Genomic DNA, 17,645 nt, shown 5'->3' on the forward strand with positions numbered 1-17,645 from the left:
AGCCCAGCTCAAATCTAAATTCAAACGCAAAATACTTGAGTTCCACAAAAGCTGAGCTGAGTACAGCTGGGCCAGCCCCTCTCCCCTGGGGCTCCCCAGTCTTCCCTACTGAGCTCACCAGCCCTGGTAGCCGGCCCTTAGCACACGCAGGGACGGAGTAAAACGTGACAGGCCAATGGCACTGCCTGCAAGGAGAGGAAATTTTGGTTTTGCTGTTTTCCTGACAACTCCAGGCCCGCATCAGAAAATCTCTTCCCCTCCCTTCTTAGGACATCTCCTCCCATGGCATACACTCAACTGTGCACAAGACGGTGCTGGGATGGCGCCTGGCCTTGGATTAACTGAGCTGCTGTTGTACGCACTGCTGGTAATGGATCATTAAAAAAGCCGGGAGTCAGAAAAATCGCATCCGTGTCTTTGAACGGCTCCTGCTGTCCCAGCAGCCTACCCTGCTGGCAGAACTAGCTGCTGAGCACCAACTCCAGGAAGAAAAGGAGCGAACAGAAGAAGGCCAACCCAGCTTGCTGTTTTTTGGCTGAGTAGGGAATTGACACAGACCACCTCCGGCTCCTGTCTGGAAGTTTCGAGATCAGAGAGCTTCAGGCACAGCTGGGTTCACAGCTGCACCATTTGGAGCATTGGACTCATTAATATTCATGAGTCATCCCCACCAATCGGCAGAGCGGATGCCATTAGCTTAGCATCTGTCGGGTTTTTGTGAGGGTTGCGTATGGAGTTTTTTTCCCCTTTTAAATGAACTTCTTTTGACATTTTGGATTTGCCTCTGTAGGTTTTCTAGCCTCGCCTTGCTCCGCTGCATCATATAAAGGAGAGACCCAGGGGAGGCGGGCAGGAAAGAGGGATGGGTCCCAGCCAGGGCTCTGCATCTGCCTGTTGACAAACTTTATTTCTCTTTCAGCACCTGGCACCTCAGACAGGCTGCGAGGACGGAAGCGGCAGCAGGTAAATTATCCCTAACAAGGTTCATGCCCACAAGTGCGAGAAAAGCCGGATCCTGGCTCTCCAGAAGACGACCCTTCCTCCAGCGGTGGACTAGCGCGGCACACACAGTGCCGGAGAGCTGCGGCCCCCGGCTCTGAACCGTTATTTCCACGCTGATAAATTCATGATTTATGAAAGCAACTACTGCCAGCCCTCCCTCCCTCCTCCTCTGCTACAGCTTGTTAGACACGAATGGCAACAACCGTCTTAAATACTTGGAATTTTATTTCAGGCCAAAGCCCCTCAACTCTGAACTAAATGCCATGACAGTCCCACAGCACAGGCTGGTGTTAAAGGAGCCCGCAGACAGGGCGGGGTGGCCAGAGGGGGGGGGGTGGGCGAGAGGAGAACCGCACACCCACACCCACACCCACACCTAAGCGCCACGCAATGCACACCGCCAGCGGCACTGGGCTCCTAGCCGCTCGGCTCTCCGCGGAGAGGAATTACGGCAGCAGGAGGGCAGAATGCCTCATTGTGTGAAGGCGTGTCGTTCCTCACCTCCATCCCCAGAGCCCTCTCTCCAGGCACAGACAAAGCCCTTGCGCCCCATTGGACTGAACATACGGCCTCCCTGCAACACAGCAACACAGCAGAGGGACACCGTGGTAGCTGAAGCCCCGGGGGCAGGAGGCTATTACTCAGGGAGAAGAGAAGGATTCAAAAAAGAAAGGAGCCCACACTAACCGTGCAGAAAACACAGTCACATCTCTGCTTTGTAACCGGAAAAGACAGCGACAGCGCAGGACCCAGGACAGCCTTTTCTAAAACAAAACCCCGAGCCGTTGCCTTTCCTCGGGCTGTGACCAACCGCTTCTCTTCCGCAGATGGCCATGAGCTCAGGCCCCATGCGGTGAGACTGAGGTCTCAGGATATGCGGGAAACCCTGGCGACAGAGGAGTCACAGCACTGTTCGTTCCTTGGGATTAGTGAAGGAAGGCAAGCGAGGGGGTGGGAGAATCAACATTCACCCCCTGGTCCACCAAAGGAGGCAGGCAAGAGGCCAGCCTCCCAGAAACAAAGTGCTCCAAGGGCCGCAGCAAAAACAGCCCCCGGGAATACAACTACGCAAGTGTTTCTGTTGGGTCAGTATTCAACAGGACAGCTTAAAATCTGCCACTTGCAGGTCCCCAAAACCAGTCACCTGAGGCAATGCTCTCGGGTCCATTAACGAACATCTAAAGAAACTCAGCTCCCAGGGGAGTAAATATACCACCCCCCGCCCAGTGTTTCCGTGCAAAACCAACAGCCCGCGGGCCTTACGCCTACCTTACAACTGTACAGTGTTTAATCCTGCGGAGGAAGCCTGAGGAGCTATTGCGACCCGCCTCTGTGTAACCAACCTGAGCAGAGGCAACCGTAAGACACTAAGTGGCCCAACCGCCCACACCTACCCTGTGCCCGATCCCACCCCAGCAAGTCCCCTTGCCGCCTCGGAGCAGAACCCAGGGCTCAGACCAGAGCTCATTTCTCCACAACCGTTTCTAACTGCCCAGGGTCCAAAGGCACAGCATGGTCCCCTGCCATGGCCCTCCTCACTGGCTGAGGAGCAGACGTCCCCTCATCGGGTCTTGTAAAATCACAGCATGATGGCGAGGGGGAGGGTGGCAGAGGGGGGCTTTCCAAGGAAGGAGCTTCAGAGTCAACAACGGGAGCCCACACCTCGAAATGGTCCTTTTCTTCCCTGGGAGGTGGTGAGGGAGAGCTCCTCCTGCCCGATCGTGGAAGAAAGCAGCAACTGGGAAAGGACGGGACGGGAAAAAGAAGGGCATGAGCAGAGAAACAAAAATCAACAGATAAGCACAAGTGAACAAACAAACGGTGGGCCGGCCATACAAATGGAGTATTATTTGGCCATAAAAAGGAATTAAACACTGAAACCCCCTACAATACGGATGCACCTTGAAAATGCGGAGTCGAAGAAGCCAAGCACAAAAGACCACACCTCGTATGACTCTGCTTGTGTGAGATGTTCAGAACAGGCAAATCCACAGATGCAGAAAGTAAACTAGTGCTCATCAGGGGTTAGGAGTTTGGGAAAATGGGAAGTCACTGCTAATGGGTCCAAGGTTTCTTTGGGGATGATAAAAATTGGGGTTCTAAAATGGACTATGGTGACTGATGGTTGCACAACTTTGTGAACAAATTAAAAACTACATTAACTGTAACATTAAAAGGATGACTTTTAAAATATGTAAATTATAACTCAATAAAGTCACTTTTTTTTATAAGATTTTATTTTTAAGTAATCTCTAAACCCAATGTGAGGCTTGATCTCACAAACTCAAGATCAAGAGTCACGCGCTCCACTGACTGAGCCAGCCAGGTGCCCCAAAATTGTTACTTGAACAGGGCGGGAGTTGGGGGGGGGCGGGGTGCCTGGGTGACTCAGTCAGTTGAGTGTCTAAATTCAGCTCAGGTCATGATCTCGAAGCTCAGGAGTTCGAGCCCCACATCAGGCTCGCTGCTGTCGGCTCAGAGCCCACTTCGGATCCTCTGTCCTCCCTCTCCCTCTGCCCCTCCCCTGCTCATGCTCTCTCTCTCTCTCAAAAATAAAATAACCATTTAAAAAATTAATTAATTAATTACATAAAATGGCGGGGAGAGAAATAAAGAACAGAATGAGAAAGTCTCCTTTTCCCCAAGTTTCAATAGGAGAGCCTGCTACCCAGGGACGAGGTAGCCCAGATGCTCAGACCCTAGCGCACAAGATGAGAAAACCATGCACAAGGGGAAGGAGGCCTCTTCTGAAAGGCTACCAATGCCGTGACAGGACCTTCTCTATCCAACGGACACCTCACTGGCCTGGGCTACAGCAGTCCTAGCCCTCGGTGCCTCAGAAATGAGAGCTCCAGTACCTCTTAGGCTGGTCTCCTTTAGCCAGGTGAGAAGAACCCCGCCTCTCCTCCTGGACCCAGCCACAGTTCGACATAGCGTAGTGAAGAATGGCGTCAGAAACCGTCATGGGGCTTCGGCCCTGGACACAGGCTTCGATCTCAGGCACCGAGAGCTGGCTTTGCAGGAAGAGGTGTAGCTGGCTGTCTGACAGGAGGACCACACTCTGCAGGACCCTGGGGAAAACACAGGACATACAACACAGCATCACCCTGAGCAGCTGCCCTCCCCAGCCCCACTTGCTGAAGAGCTTCCGGCTTGAGGGAGCACTGAAGGTATGGGGGTGCAAGAAAGGCATCTACCATAAATGTGCCTGTCTATTCAAAGGGACCATCCTGCCTGGCCCCCTCCCCCTCCCCGCCCACCCGCACGAACGAGGCAGGTGCTAGCCCACCACGCCCACTCACTTTTCCAGGAAGTGCTGCAGACCTTGCCGGCGCTTCTCAATGAACTCATCTGAGCTGCCAAAGAAGGTTGACTTCCCAGGAAGTTCAGGTACAGGGCTGTGGGGTCACATAATGTTGAACACCCAAGATGAGTGTGACATTAAAGACAGTCATTCCACCCCCTGAGCAAGAAAACCCCCTAAAAAGAGGCACAAATCAATACACATAGCTTTTAATAAGGTGGGGAAGGGGACAAGGCTAATACCGACTGCGGGACATCCATGTGTCAGGCACCATCAGAGAAGTTAAGTAAATTTCCCAATGTCACACAGCTAGTAACCAGCAGAGTTGGTATTTGAATCACATCTATGACTTCAAAACTTCATTGCTGCTATACTACATTGTTTACAAAACCCACTCCCACCATCAGCTTTTAGGTTTTTTTTGTTTGTTTGTTTTTTAAGTGCATTATTTATTGTGAGAGAGGGGCAGAGAGAGAATCCCAAGCAGGCTCTGCACTGGAAGCATGGAGCCCGACACAGGGCTCGAACCCAAGAACCAAGAGATCATGACCTAAGCCAAAACCAAGAGCCACTTAACCAACTGAGCCATCCAGGCACCCCTGTCAGCTCTTATTTTAAAAAGGAAAAAACTTGGGGTGCCAGGGTGGCTCAGTCAGTTAAGTGTCCAACGTCGGCTCAGGTCATGATCTCATGGTTCGTGAGTTCGAGGCCCGCATCAGACTCTCTGCTATCAACACAAGAGCCTGCTTCAGATCCTTGTCCCCCTTCTGTCTCTGCCCTTCTCTCGCTCTCTCTCAAAAATAATAAATTTTAAAAAATAAATTAAATAAATAAATAGATAGAGAGATAGATAAATAAGAAGAAGAAACCTGGACGCGGAGATGTGGAGCCTGCTGGGTCCCTGCATGTAAATTAAGACCTACCTCCTCCAACCCAAGCAGGTCACATGCTTAGAATTTTCTAAAAGTAGTTGAGTTGTAGCAAGCCATCCACAAATTCTTTAAACCTCCCTAGCTTCTATTATGAACATATTTAAAAAAAAAAACAACAGGCCAGGAGCCCCTGGGTGGCTTAGTAGGGGAAGCATCCAACTTCAGCTCAGGTCAAGATCTCACAGCTTGTGAGTTCGAGTTCCGCATCCGGCTCTGTGCTGACAGCTCAGAGCCTGGAGCCTGCTTCGGATTCTGTGTCTCCCTCTCTCTCTGCCCTGTCCCCAACTCATACGCACGTGTGCATGTGTACACTCTCACTCTAAAATAAATAGACTTAAAAAAAAAAAAAAAACAGGCCAGGCAATAGGATGCAGGATCCGTCAGAGGAAATCCCAACTGGCAACGAGGACCTGACCCATGACAGCGGTTTCATCAGTCCCACATGTTAACTAACCGGCTCGGGCACCCACAGGCCACCTGTCCCCAGAGCATTCTGTTCTAAACTGTCTCCAGTTTTAGGACTTATTTGGGATGGTATAAGTGAGGAGTGAACAATACTACTTTCCCTAAGGCTCTCAATCTGTTATGTCTCTCAGAAAATTTCTCTGCACAAAAAAGAAAAAAAAAAATAAGATTTTTTACAGGTCAAATGGACAGGAACACCACTGGTCACGTTAAGTCCAGGTGCTAACAGGTTTCTGATAACCAGTGACACGCACGCATAAAATGCTAGCAGTACACTTGTTTAGCCCTGGATGAATATGCATATAAAAAAAGAAAGCTATTTTTGATACTTGTATGACTTTGTTAGGTCAAAATACTAGAAATAAGAACCCTGTCTTTACTTTTTCCACTGACTTGAAAACATAATTTAAGAACACATTTCTCAATTTCCTAAGTGCCTGACACGTTGCCAGGTTTGTTTGTTTTTTATTGTAAACTCTGGTTCTCACATAAGCAGCAGTCTCAGATCCAAGAAAGAAGCAGAAGCAAACTCACACTAAACCAGCATTTCTCTGTAGCTGCTTTCTCAGCCACACGAACTCACGGTAGCGGCGACGCACACAGGACGTCTTGGCGGTAAAGGCCTTGCTGTTGGTCTACAGGAGGAAGTACGTGAAAAAGAAAAAAAACAGGTAGAAAAAGACCAAATTTACATGAACTCCCCATGGTCCCTCTGACGGAGGATCCAAGCCATCAGGCCTGATCAAGGGCTCTGACCAGAGCAAGGTGCCACCAGGCAGCTAGAAAGCAACTCTCACCCATTATCTCAAGTTCATGCCCCTCCTCCCTCCTTTTCTTCTGTCTCCGGACAGTCAAAATACCCACAAAAAGGTTCTGCCTCAGCACTAGCCCTCAGTGCTAGAGAGTGTTGATCCCAATGCAAAAGTGTGATGCACTTACGTGGAGAAATATCTTATAATCCACATAAGAATTCCAGGAGCCCTCATTCTGCACGCGGGGGTCCTGAACACGCACAGTGATCACCTCCTGGAGGTAAGAAAGGCTCCTTCAGCTTCGGCTCAGCCACACAGTAAGGCAACTTTGACAACACAGGTGGCCAGATTTTTCCAATCAGCACCAACTTTCATTCATTTATTCATTCAATTCAACAAGGATTTACTGACCACCCGCTACGTGTCAGACTCGGCTCTAAGGCACTGGGGGCAGAACGTGAACAAGAGACAAAAATCCTTGCCCTCGTGAATGTGACATTCAACCATATTCCAACGAATGGAAAAGGTCAAAATGGAGTCTCATTTCCCTGTATGGCTTTACTATGGATTTCCTTCTCCTGCCTTTATTTTGAGCTCATCAGCACCCCCGAGGTATTACTGTCAGTACAATACCACGGAGCAATGATTTGCATCTTTTCCCAAATCCCACCAAACTTTTACCCACCTGTTTCCTGGAGACCACACGCTTACCTCCTGCTCTTGGTTTTCCAACATCCTACAGCAAAAGCCCATTGGAAGAAAACATCTGATAAGGGGCAGAAGACAGGGCAACAAGCACGGTTAGTATGCCTCTGTTCTTATCACTCTTCACCAAGGCAAAACCCTGAAAATTCTTAATTGAACCCCTGGGAAAACCCAGGCAACTTTTTTCGTTCTCGTGTAAAACTTAAGAGGAAGCAAAAAAATCCCCCGTCCCCCCGCCGTAGCTCAGTGCCAAGCTAAAAACCCAGATGATTTGACTCCCTGTGCAGACCACTGCCAGAACCCTTAACTAGGCCACCTCCAGCCAAAGCAGGTTTGGGTCTGTGCACCTCCAGCAGCCAGAACAGGCAAGTTCAGCTGTAAAACCTCTGCTTGAGGATTGCAGGTGACAGTAGTGTCTCACCGGCACACACTACGCACCCTAGCAAGTGAGCCTAACACTGCCCCCTCCTGGCGGTTTAGAGGCAACCACGCCCCACAAACACCAAGGCTTTTAAAAGTCTCTCTTTGTCTTGCTAACCCTACAGTCGCCTACCCAGAGGTAAATCATAGGGCTGGAGAGCTCCGGGAGCACCTGAGTGGGTTGCCCAGTGGCAACCTTCCTTTATCTAATCTGTTCTCCGGAACCCAAGCCAATGGCTCCCAATCATTTCCTCTCTCGACATGCTATCCGGTTTGTACCTCTGCCCAAGCACCCCACAGCTGCACACAGGTCGGCTCGGGATGTTTTCCGCTCCTTTGTAAAGATTCATTAAAGCCTAAGCCCCTGATTTCCCCCAGTGTGGCAGTTTACATGTGCAGCGACATCGCCCACTCCGACAAGGGGACCATGAAGCCTACAGCACAGGGTTACTCGAGTCCAAAGGGGCCCATGATGTCACCTTCTGTTAAAATACAGCACTAATCTTGTTACTCCTAGAACCACTCCAACAGCATCCACCCTGGCTGCCGCCTCCACCCCCTTCTCCTCTCTTAAGAGCAGAACAATAAGGTTTAATTTCCCTTTCCAATTTACCTTGAAATGAAAACTGACTTCAGCCAATATGTACTGCCAACAAATGATCCAGGCTGGCTCCTGGGAAAACAAGACTATCTCTAAGCTCTCCCTCTCCTCCCCAGCCCCCATGCCCATTCACACACCCACTCATTTTTACAGTCCTACAATTAATTTGAAACACATTCTCTTATTAGTTCTGCCTTACCATTAGAAGAGTGTGTAATGAGTTTCTTTGTATTTTATGTTCTGCTAACACAAGGCTAACGTTTCAAGAGAAGGGGAGCTCATTTACACCACGAAATTAGCAGAGCAAACAACTTTCCCAATTCTTTCCAGAATACCAGAAGATCTCTCCACCCTAGCCACTGCACACAGAGACAAAACTGCGTGGTATGTGACAGGATTGGGCTACACTGTTGAGCTAACCAGAGTTTTTGCGACTGTAATACCCTCTTCGTATTCTTGCTGACAATCTGATTTTTCCATCTGATGAAATCACCGTCACAAAGGGGTCCTGAACTGAAAGGAAATTCCAATTCCGTAACGCCCAAAGTATAACATCTCCGATACAAGCAGTCATATGCCTGTGACCGAAAAGAACAGAGCGACTAGCTGTGAACAGTTAACCACCTCAGATTTTTAAAAAAAATAATCAAATTTTCTCTTCTCTTTTCAGCCATTTGGTAAACTGTCAGCACAGAAGCAGAGGGTTCAACATTCTGAAGTGTCTTTTTCACAAAAGTAACGATGGGAAAGATGAGGACAAGGAAATCAGTCATCCATACACTCAGTGGGGCTCAACACATCTCCTGTGCCTTGAAAGGTTTGCCAAATTCAGGACCATAATTTAGTAATGAAATGGTCATCGTTCTGAGGCTCAAGTAGAGTTTGTATAGGGCCCTCCACCACCTCCAAGTGCAAGTCCCTCTCCTTTCCTTTGGGGCTAAAACCACTTAGAAACAAATAGCTATAAACTCACTTAAAAAAAAAAATCCCAGCACCCCCCAATAGGCTGTATACTTAAACCTAACTTTAAAGGGCACCAACAAAGTTTCAATTGTAACTTGCCCTTAAAAACGCTAGACACTGGAACAAATACAAAAACCCAGACTCCAAATCATAATTTCTAGTAACTACTATTCTCCATCAGCTTCCTCTGCATAGATGCCACTCCTCACAAGGAAATGCTCAGTTCTGCCTGTGAAGGGGAAGGAGGAAGTTCTTTAACTTTGGCTCGTGATCTGGGAGATGGATCCAGGTCATCTAAATAAGGGTAAGTCAGCGATCCTCTCAGCTACAGCTACGTATGCATCCCACTCGGCACTAACTGCATTTCCTGGGTCCTTTCAATCACATCCAAAGCTTCCTTTTCTTTCTCCATCTGTACCAGCACCAATATCTCCGGGAAGAATCCAGTTGTTTGCTTTATACAAAGCAGATCCCTTGTAAAGTTCTCCAGTGTCCTAACAATTCAAGGTAGTAATTCAAGGCTTTCCCACCATTTTCACCCCCATTTAAACTACTTCAAAAAGAGGTTAAAAACAAATTAAAAACACCTTAATCAAGTAGGTTAAGCATCTGACTCCTGATTTCAGTTCAGGTCATGCTCTCACAATTCCCGAGATCCAGCCAGGCGTCAGGCTCTGCGCTGATAGCCCGGACCCCGCTTAAGATTCTCTCTCTCCCCCAGTCTCTCTCAAAATAAATGAAAAAACATTTATTTCACATCAGGTGATAAAAGTATATTGAGCCACCAAGACTCCTATCCCTTCTTACTCATTCGTGAGCCCTTGGTGCCAGATGGCAACTCAAAGAGCTCTCCTGCCTAAACACCCACACGTGGTAGAGAATGCTCCCTTTTCTGACCAAGTTCTGTGTATTCCCAACCAAGCAGCTCCACTCCATCCTTCTGTCCATTTGTAATTTGCCACTCCTTACACATGGAAGGTAAATCACAAAGGCGACCACACTCTAGCAAGAACCGCCTCCATCCCCGTAAAATACTTGTCACTACTCCTACCCCTAGCCGTTTGGGTAATTGTCCCCAAACTCTTTAACTCTGACCACTCCCTCTCCATTCTTAACGAACTAGGAGCAAAAGGGCCCCATGACCCTTCTTCTCCTTTGGCGATTCAGCTTGGGGAGTGGAAAGGAAAGATGCTTTCTACTTTGAAAACAAATGGAAAAGCCGGGATTCCTTCCTTGGATCCGGAGCAAGCACCCGCCTTCATCCCGGGACGTGAGACAGCCTCTTCCCTAAAACGTCAAGCGAGAACCCCACCCCCAAGCGCCAGCCTGGACGCTCAAGCCTCACTGGAGAGCAGCGATCTGTCCCCGCGGTCCCGCCCACGACCCCTCACCTGAGAGCAGCACCCACTCCCCACAGCGACACCGCCAGCGCCGCACCATAGAGCCAGCCTCGGCTTCTCCTTCCGGGTAAGTGGCCGGTGCCCCGGTGCACGACGGGAGAAGGCTCCCGGCCACGCCAATCGCGGGTGCCCAGGACGCCCCGCCCCTGCAGGCCCGAGCTCTTAGTGGAGATTCCCGCTCCGGAGGCGGTGCGCTCGCTCCGCCCAGTCCCCGGCCGGAGTCCCGGCCCCCTGAGACTCACTCGGGACACTGGAGAGTGCCGCGGGTGAGGAGCGGTGAGTGGGCTCTGACGGCCAGTCCAGAGCCGTGTCCCGCTCGTCGTCGTCAGGCCCAGCCAATCGGCGGCCAGGGGGCGTCATTAAAGGTCCGAAAGAGGGTCCCCGGACCGGGAGGTGTGAGGAGGTTGTCGCCTTCATTTCTGTCGGGCCGAGGGCCATCTGGAGTGTGGGAGGGTCGGGGAAGAAAACGCCCACATTCCTGGAATGTCTCAAAGTCCCGAGAGCTTCCCCATTTGAACCCACTGGGTTGCAGTTCCCCCGCGGAGTTATCAAGGGCGGGCGAACCCACTGACCAACTCACGTTGGTAAAACCAGGGATTGTCAGAGCGAAAACCGAACTGAGATGGCCCAGCAAACACCCGTTTGACTCGCGGAAACAAGCCCAAAGAAGAATCGCGCAGCTGGTTAGTAAAAAAGAAAATACGTTGGATATCGTGATTTTTTTATGTTGTTGAAACGTCTATTAACAACCTGTTTAAAGGTAATTTTTGCAAAGATAATAATGTCAAGGAAAAAGGGTCACAAAATACAAGCTCTGGCTTTAGACGGCCTTGGTGCAATACCCAGCACTACACTGGACTGTGAGGGCTTAACCTGATCCTAAATCTTTTTAAGTCTTAGTCTCCCCCTCTGTAGAATGGAGGTTATGCACAAACCTCAGAAAAGCTTTTCTCAAACATTTAGTCTCAGGATCCCTTTACATTTTTTTTTTTTTTTAGTAAAATGTACGCCCAACGTGGGGTTCCAATTCACGACCCCAAGATCAAGAGTCCCATGTCCTGAGGACTGAACCAGCCAGGCACCCCAACATTCTTCAAAATTGGTTAAGAGTGTTTGTTTATGTGGGATATTCACTGGATTAGAAATTAAAATTGAGAAATTTAAGAATATGTATTAATTCACCTAAAATAGTAATAAACCAATACATGTTAATATGTTTTATGAAATATAACTACACTTCCCCCAAAAAATTAGTAGAGTGTCATTGCATTACAATTTTGCAAATCTCTTTAACGTCTGGCATAATAGAAGACAGCTGGATTCCCATATTTCCTCCCCATTTTCTCTGATTTGCTATGTTATTTTGGTCTAGGAAATGAAGAAACTCCAGTCTCTCACAGATACATAGTTAGAAAAGGAAGGAGTATTTTTAGCCCTCTCCAATAACTGTGGATACTAGCAAAACTCAACAAACGGTAATTTCTTAAAGATTAATTGCAATGGGGAATCTGAAACCACTCAGAAAATATTGGTTTACTGAATTATGCAGATCTTCCAAATATTGATGCATTTCACTACTCAACATTAAAAAAAAATCACAAGCATTATAATCATTGATCTCATCACAAAAATCTTGGAAAGCTGTCAAGCTCATTTTGGTGGATACCAAGCACCTTTTCCAAAATTACAATTTTTTCTTGAAAGCTCAAATTTTATCATTGACAAAAGTACTTTAAGTCACTTTTCTTTCATGTGCCAGGCTCATTCCATTCAAATATGCAAGTCTGAATAACTATAGTTTCCCTGTCATTCTTTCAAGCAAAACTTGTGTCCTAAATTTTTTTTAGTGTGTATTTATTTATTTTTGAGAGAGAGACAGAGCACAAGCAGGGGAGGAGCAGAGAGAGAGAGAGACACAGAATTGGAACAGGCTCCTAGCTGTCAGGACAGAGCCCGACGCGGGGCTCAAACTCAAACCCGTGCGATCACGACCTGAACCGAGACCTGACGCTCAACCGACTGAGCCACCCAGGTGCCCCACAAAACTTGTGTTCTAAAGTCCATGTCCGTACCGTCCTGAACACTCCCGATCTTGGAAACTAGCAGGGTAAGCCCTGGTTAGTACTTAGATGGGAAAAAAATGGTGTTCTATGGGGGGAGAAAAAGCTCGTTCAGTTCACACATCTCAATCACACAACCATATACTTCAGTAAGTGGCAGAAGGGTTTTATGTAAAACTCCCATTTCATTACACAGAACATTTAAAAGATACATACTCCAGAAGAGAGATTTCACAAAATTAATTATTTGTACTGTTTCATAGTTTAAGTGAAAGTGGTTTTTCTTTTTTTAAGATTTTTAAGTAAACCATATGCCTAACAGGGGGCTCAAATTTATAACCCTGGGATCAAGAGTCCCATGCTCTACTGAATGAGCCAGACTAAACCAGCCAGGCACCCTGAAAGTGGCTTTTTTTTTTTTTTGATTTTTGAAAATGGCTTCTTAATTATTTTATTGCATAGGTGTGGCAGAAGAGAATACCATGTGTCTAGCACCTTGATTCACACTAAGGTGCCAGCCATCTCACCTGCTGTTGTCTTTGCACCATTAGTGAAAATGTAAACACAGTGAAAAAGCAAATCATGTCTTCATATTATCATGAAAATAGCTCTGACCTTGCAGACTCCCTGTAATTCTCTTAGGCACTCCCAGAGTCTGTGGATTACACTTGGAGAACCGCAGAGTATATCTGCAGAATGTATCCATTCATTCATCAAATATTTATTAAGCCCTTTCTATGGGTCTGGACACTGCTGTAGGCATTATGAATAAAGCAGTGAGCCAAACAGGAAAACACCCTGACCTTATATTATAAGTAACATAAGGGCTTAGCATCGTTGCCTCATATGTTACTCAATAAATGTCTTTATTTTTTTCATTTTATTTTTTAAAGTTTATTTATTTATTTATTTATTTTTAATTTTTTTTTAACGTTTATTTATTTTTGAGACAGAGAGACAGAGCATGAATGGGGGAGGGTAAGAGAGAGGGAGACACAGAATCCGAAACAGGCTCCAGGCTCCGAGCTGTCAGCACAGAGCCCGACGCGGGGCTCGAACTCACAGACCGTGAGATCATGACCTGAGCCGAAGTTGGCCGCCTAACTGACTGAGCCACCCAGGCGCCCCAAAGTTTATTTATTTTAAGAGAGAGAGAAAGTGCATGTGTCTCGTGAGTAGGGGAGGGGCAGAGACAGAGAGAGAGAGAATCCCAAGCAAGCTCCACACGCTGTCAGCACTGAGTCCAACTCCCAACTCGGGGCTCGAACCCACAAACTGTGAAATTATGACCTGAGCCCAGACCAAGGTCGAATGCTTAACCGACTGAGCCACCCAGGTGCCCCTCAATAAGTGTTTTTAAGTAAATTTATTAGTGGGCACCTGGATGGCTCAGTCGCTGAAATGTCCGACTTCAGCTCAGGTCATGATCTCACGGTCTGTCTGTTTAAACCCCGCATCGGGCTTTGTGCTGACAGCTCAGAGCCTGAAGCCTGCTTGGGGTTCTGTGTCTCCCTCTCTCTCTCTGCCCCTCCCCTGCTTGCGTGCTCTCTCTCTCAAAAATAAACATTAAAAAAAAATTTAATAAATAAATGAATATTAAACAATAATTTATTAAACAATTTGAATGTAATAAGGTTTCATAGTGCCATATCTTATGTTTTATTGACCTTATTTTTTCAACTGTAATTTCTAACACTTGATAATGGGGCCAATCTTTATTATACCTAAAATGCTAGTACTTCTTCAGGCAGTTAGCACTTTGCATGAGAAAATCAATCAATGTCAAGGCTATAGGTGCAAGATTTGAGAAGTATAGGTTTTAACTAGAGTCCAGTAACTACCAGGAAGTCACGTGAGAATCACACTGACCAGGGGAGGTAAGAAAGACAGATAGCTCTCAAGTATATTTGCCTTTTAAAAGAGAGTCCTTGTTAGCCCCAAATGACTAAATCCTTAACAATAGAATTTCAAGTAGTAGTTAAAATGAAACAAAGACTCTCACACCCATTAGGAGATGACTACTATCAAAGAAACAGAAAAAGACAAGTAATGTGAGGATGTGGACAAATTGGAGCCTTTGTGCACTGTTGGAGGGAATGTGAAGTAGTACAGCCGCTGTGGAAAAGTTTGGCAGTTCCTCAAAAAATTAAAACCATATGATCCAGGAATTCCACTTCTGGAATTGAAGAAGGGTTAAACAAGCCAAAAACGGATCCAAAATGGAGTCACTCGTGCTAAGCGCATGTCCACAAACCAAGACTTAAAATCTAACCTAATTTCTGTTTCAGCCCCTCCCAGGAATGTACTCTTAACTGGTCAGGCTAGTGAGGTAACCTTGTGGGCACCAGTGAGGCAATCTGCCTGAAAAACCCTTCCGTCTCCCAAAGAAAGATAGGTAATCTAATTTTTCCTCATCCCTGCCAACCTTCTGTCTATAAAAGCTTTCCATTTGGGGTCACCTGGCTGGCTCAGTCAGTAGAACATATGACTCTTGATCTCAGGATTGTGAGTTGGAGCCCCGTGTTGGGCGTAGAGATTTAAAAAAAAAAAACAAGGCTTCTAGCGGCGCCTGGATGGCTCAGTCCGTTAAGCGTCCAATTTCGGCTGAGTCATGATCTCACAGTTTGTGAGAGTCCCACATCAGGCTCTGTGCTGACAGCTCAGAACCTGGAGCCTGCTTCAGATTCTATCTTCCTCTCTCTCTGCCCCTCCCCCGCTCGTACTCTTTCTCTCTGTGTCTCTCAAAAATGAATAAAAACATTAAAAAAAATTTTTAAAGCTCTATTTTGTATGCTTAGCCCCTTTCTACTTGCTAGATGGGATGCTGCCCGATTCATAATCATTGAATAAAGCCAATTTAATGTTTAAATTTTCTTAGTTGAATTTTGTCTTTTAACACCCAGAAGAATTAAAAGCAGGGTCTCAAAAAGATATTTGTAGGCCATGTTCCGAGCAGCATTATTTTTTTCAATTTTTTTTTAATGTTTATTTATTACTTTGAGAGAGAGAGAGAGAGAGAGAGAGAGAGAGAGAGAGAGACAGTGTGAGCAGGGGAGGGGCAGAGAGAGGGAGACACAGAATCCGAAGCAGGTCCAGGCTCTGAGCTGTCAGCACAGAGCTGGATTTGGGGCTCAAACTCCCAGACCACAAGATCATGATCTGAGCTGAGGTCTGAGTTGAAGTCAGACACTTAACCGACTGAGCCACCCAGGCGCCCCAGAGCAGCATTATTTATAAGAGCTAAAACGCAGAAGTAACCCAAAGGGCCAATAATGGATGAATGGATAAACAGAATGTGATACATACATACAAAGGGATATTCTTCAGCCTCAAAAAAAAGGGGGGGGTTCTGACACGCGCTGCAACATTTGAACCTTGAGAACATTACACTAAGTGAAATAGGCCAGTCACAAAAAGACAAATACTGTGCGATTCCCCTTATATGAGATTCTTAGAGTAGTCCAAATCTTACAAAGTAGAATAATGGCTGCCAGAGGTTAGGAAGAGGAGGAATGGTGAGTTTTTGTTTAATGGGTATAGAGTTTCAGTCTTAAAGATGAAAAAAGTTCTGGAGATGGATGATGATGATGGTTGTACTGCATTATGAATGCATTTAATACCACTGAATTGTACACTTAAAAATGGTTAAGATGGGGGGGCGGGGTGTTCCTGGTTGACTCAGAACGCTGAGCGTTGGACTTTTGATTTTGGGTCAGGTCATGATCCCAGGGCTGTGGTGATCGAGCCCTGCCTCCAGCTCTGTGCTGAGTGTGAAACTTCTTTCTCTCTGCCCACATCCGTCTCCCCCACTAGCACTGTCTCTAAAATAAAGTTTTCTAATGGTTAAGATGGTAAATTTTTTTTTCAACGTTTTTTGTTTTGTTTTTTTTTTTGTTTTGTTTTTGGGACAGAGAGAGACAGAGCATGAACGGGGCAGGGGCAGAGAGAGAGGGAGACACAGAATCGGAAACAGGCTCCAGGCTCCGAGCCATCGGCCCAGAGCCCGACGCGGGGCTCGAACTCAGGGACCGCGAGATCGTGACCTGGCTGAAGTCGGACGCTTAACCGACTGCGCCACCCAGGCGCCCCATAAGATGGTAAATTTTATGTTGTGTATATTTTACCATCATTTTAAAAATTGGGGGAAAATGAAATAAAGAATTTCAGACAGTGGGGAAGAAAATATTTCAAAAGTTCTGTACTGGGGCACCTGGGTGGCTCAGTCGGTTAAGCGTCCGACTTCAGCTCAGGTCATGATCTCACAGTCCATGAGTTCGAGCCCCGCGTCGGGTTCTGTGCTGACGGCTCGGAGCCTGGAGCCTACTTCGGATTCTGTGACTCCTCTCTCTGCCCCTCTGCCTCTCACGCTCTATCTCTCTCTCAAAAATAAATAAACATTTAAAAAAACATTAAAAAAAAAAGTTCTGTACTTCCCCCCACTCCTTAAATCACATGAGAAGCAACTATGTGCTGTACCTAAAATAGCCTACTGTTTATTAGTGCCAGTATATATAGGCATTCCCTTTATACATTACAGTCCATCCCACAGAAATGCTGCAAGGTAGGTCTTAGGTAATGTTTTCATGTTTCAGATTTCTCTGTTGGCTGAGGCTCAGAGAAGTTAAGGAGCTTGTTCAAAGTTACGCAGCAGGCAAAAAAGTAGAGACAGAACTAAATCCAGTTCAGCCTGATTCCAAGTCCTTGTTCTTTTTTGCAGCATCAGACTTCCTCTCTTCCCCACATTCCTTGAGATTTTAGGAACTTCATGTGAGAGACACATTTCCTGTGGGCATGAGCAATGTGACTTCAAATGTTGTCTTGAGCAAGATTACTATGACTGAGTTGCTGTTACCCTTAGAAGGAAAAGAAACTCTGAGGGTCTGAATAACTTAAAATGCCACCATTCTTATGGGAAGAGAAAAGAACTAAACCCATTTGATCCTAAAAGATTTTCAAAAAAGATACTGTTACGGAGAAACATTAGGCTTGAGAGTTTGACATTCATCCCTGGCAGAATTCCAGAATAGATCATTAACAAGAG

General features: G+C 46.7%; 2 protein-coding genes across 6 annotated transcripts in view; one reads left to right on the plus strand and one right to left on the minus strand.

Annotated features, from left to right (window-relative positions):
• Positions 1 to 1,209: 1,209 nt before the first annotated feature.
• Positions 1,210 to 10,660, minus strand: SNX11 (sorting nexin 11). Of its 5 annotated transcripts, XM_045044381.1 has the most exons (9): positions 8,625 to 10,177; positions 8,194 to 8,253; positions 7,167 to 7,221; positions 6,643 to 6,729; positions 6,238 to 6,338; positions 4,305 to 4,400; positions 3,861 to 4,073; positions 2,665 to 2,740; positions 1,210 to 2,345 (listed from the first exon to the last, which is right to left on the minus strand). In XM_045044381.1, the coding sequence occupies exons 1-9, from the start codon at positions 8,753 to 8,755 to the stop codon at positions 2,268 to 2,270; spliced, it is 897 nt and encodes a 298-aa protein (XP_044900316.1). In that variant the 5' UTR covers positions 8,756 to 10,177; the 3' UTR covers positions 1,210 to 2,267. The 5 variants fall into 5 exon arrangements, with proteins under 5 accessions (XP_044900316.1, XP_003996799.1, XP_006940316.3 ...); XM_003996750.5 differs by lacking the exon at positions 8,625 to 10,177 and adding an exon at positions 10,536 to 10,648 and having other exon boundaries at positions 1,210 to 2,740; XM_006940254.5 differs by having other exon boundaries at positions 1,210 to 2,740; positions 8,625 to 9,795.
• A 387-nt stretch (positions 10,661 to 11,047) lies between these two features.
• CBX1 (chromobox 1) overlaps positions 11,048 to 17,645 on the plus strand; it is a 30,060-nt gene continuing 23,462 nt past the window's right edge. Inside the window, exon 1 of the mRNA XM_019817755.2 lies at positions 11,048 to 11,227. The gene's annotated coding sequence lies outside the window, so the exon portion shown is untranslated. The remainder of the gene's footprint in view (positions 11,228 to 17,645) is intronic.

The sequence above is a fragment of the Felis catus genome, chromosome E1, assembly GCF_018350175.1.
Source record: "Felis catus isolate Fca126 chromosome E1, F.catus_Fca126_mat1.0, whole genome shotgun sequence".
In the NCBI taxonomy this organism is placed as follows: Eukaryota; Metazoa; Chordata; class Mammalia; order Carnivora; family Felidae; genus Felis; species Felis catus.

Bases quoted from the DNA above. Each gene is read 5' to 3' on its own strand.
- SNX11 (XM_006940254.5), bottom strand. From the start codon at position 8,755: ATGACTGCTTGTATCGGAGATGTTATACTTTGGGCGTTACGGAATTGG. The intron at 8,254-8,624 runs GTATTACAGTCG...TTGTTTTCCCAG, and splicing joins TCAGCAAGAATACGAAGAGG to GAGCCAGCCTGGATCATTTG. The intron at 7,222-8,193 runs GTAAATTGGAAA...GCCCCTTATCAG, and splicing joins AAGTCAGTTTTCATTTCAAG to ATGTTTTCTTCCAATGGGCT.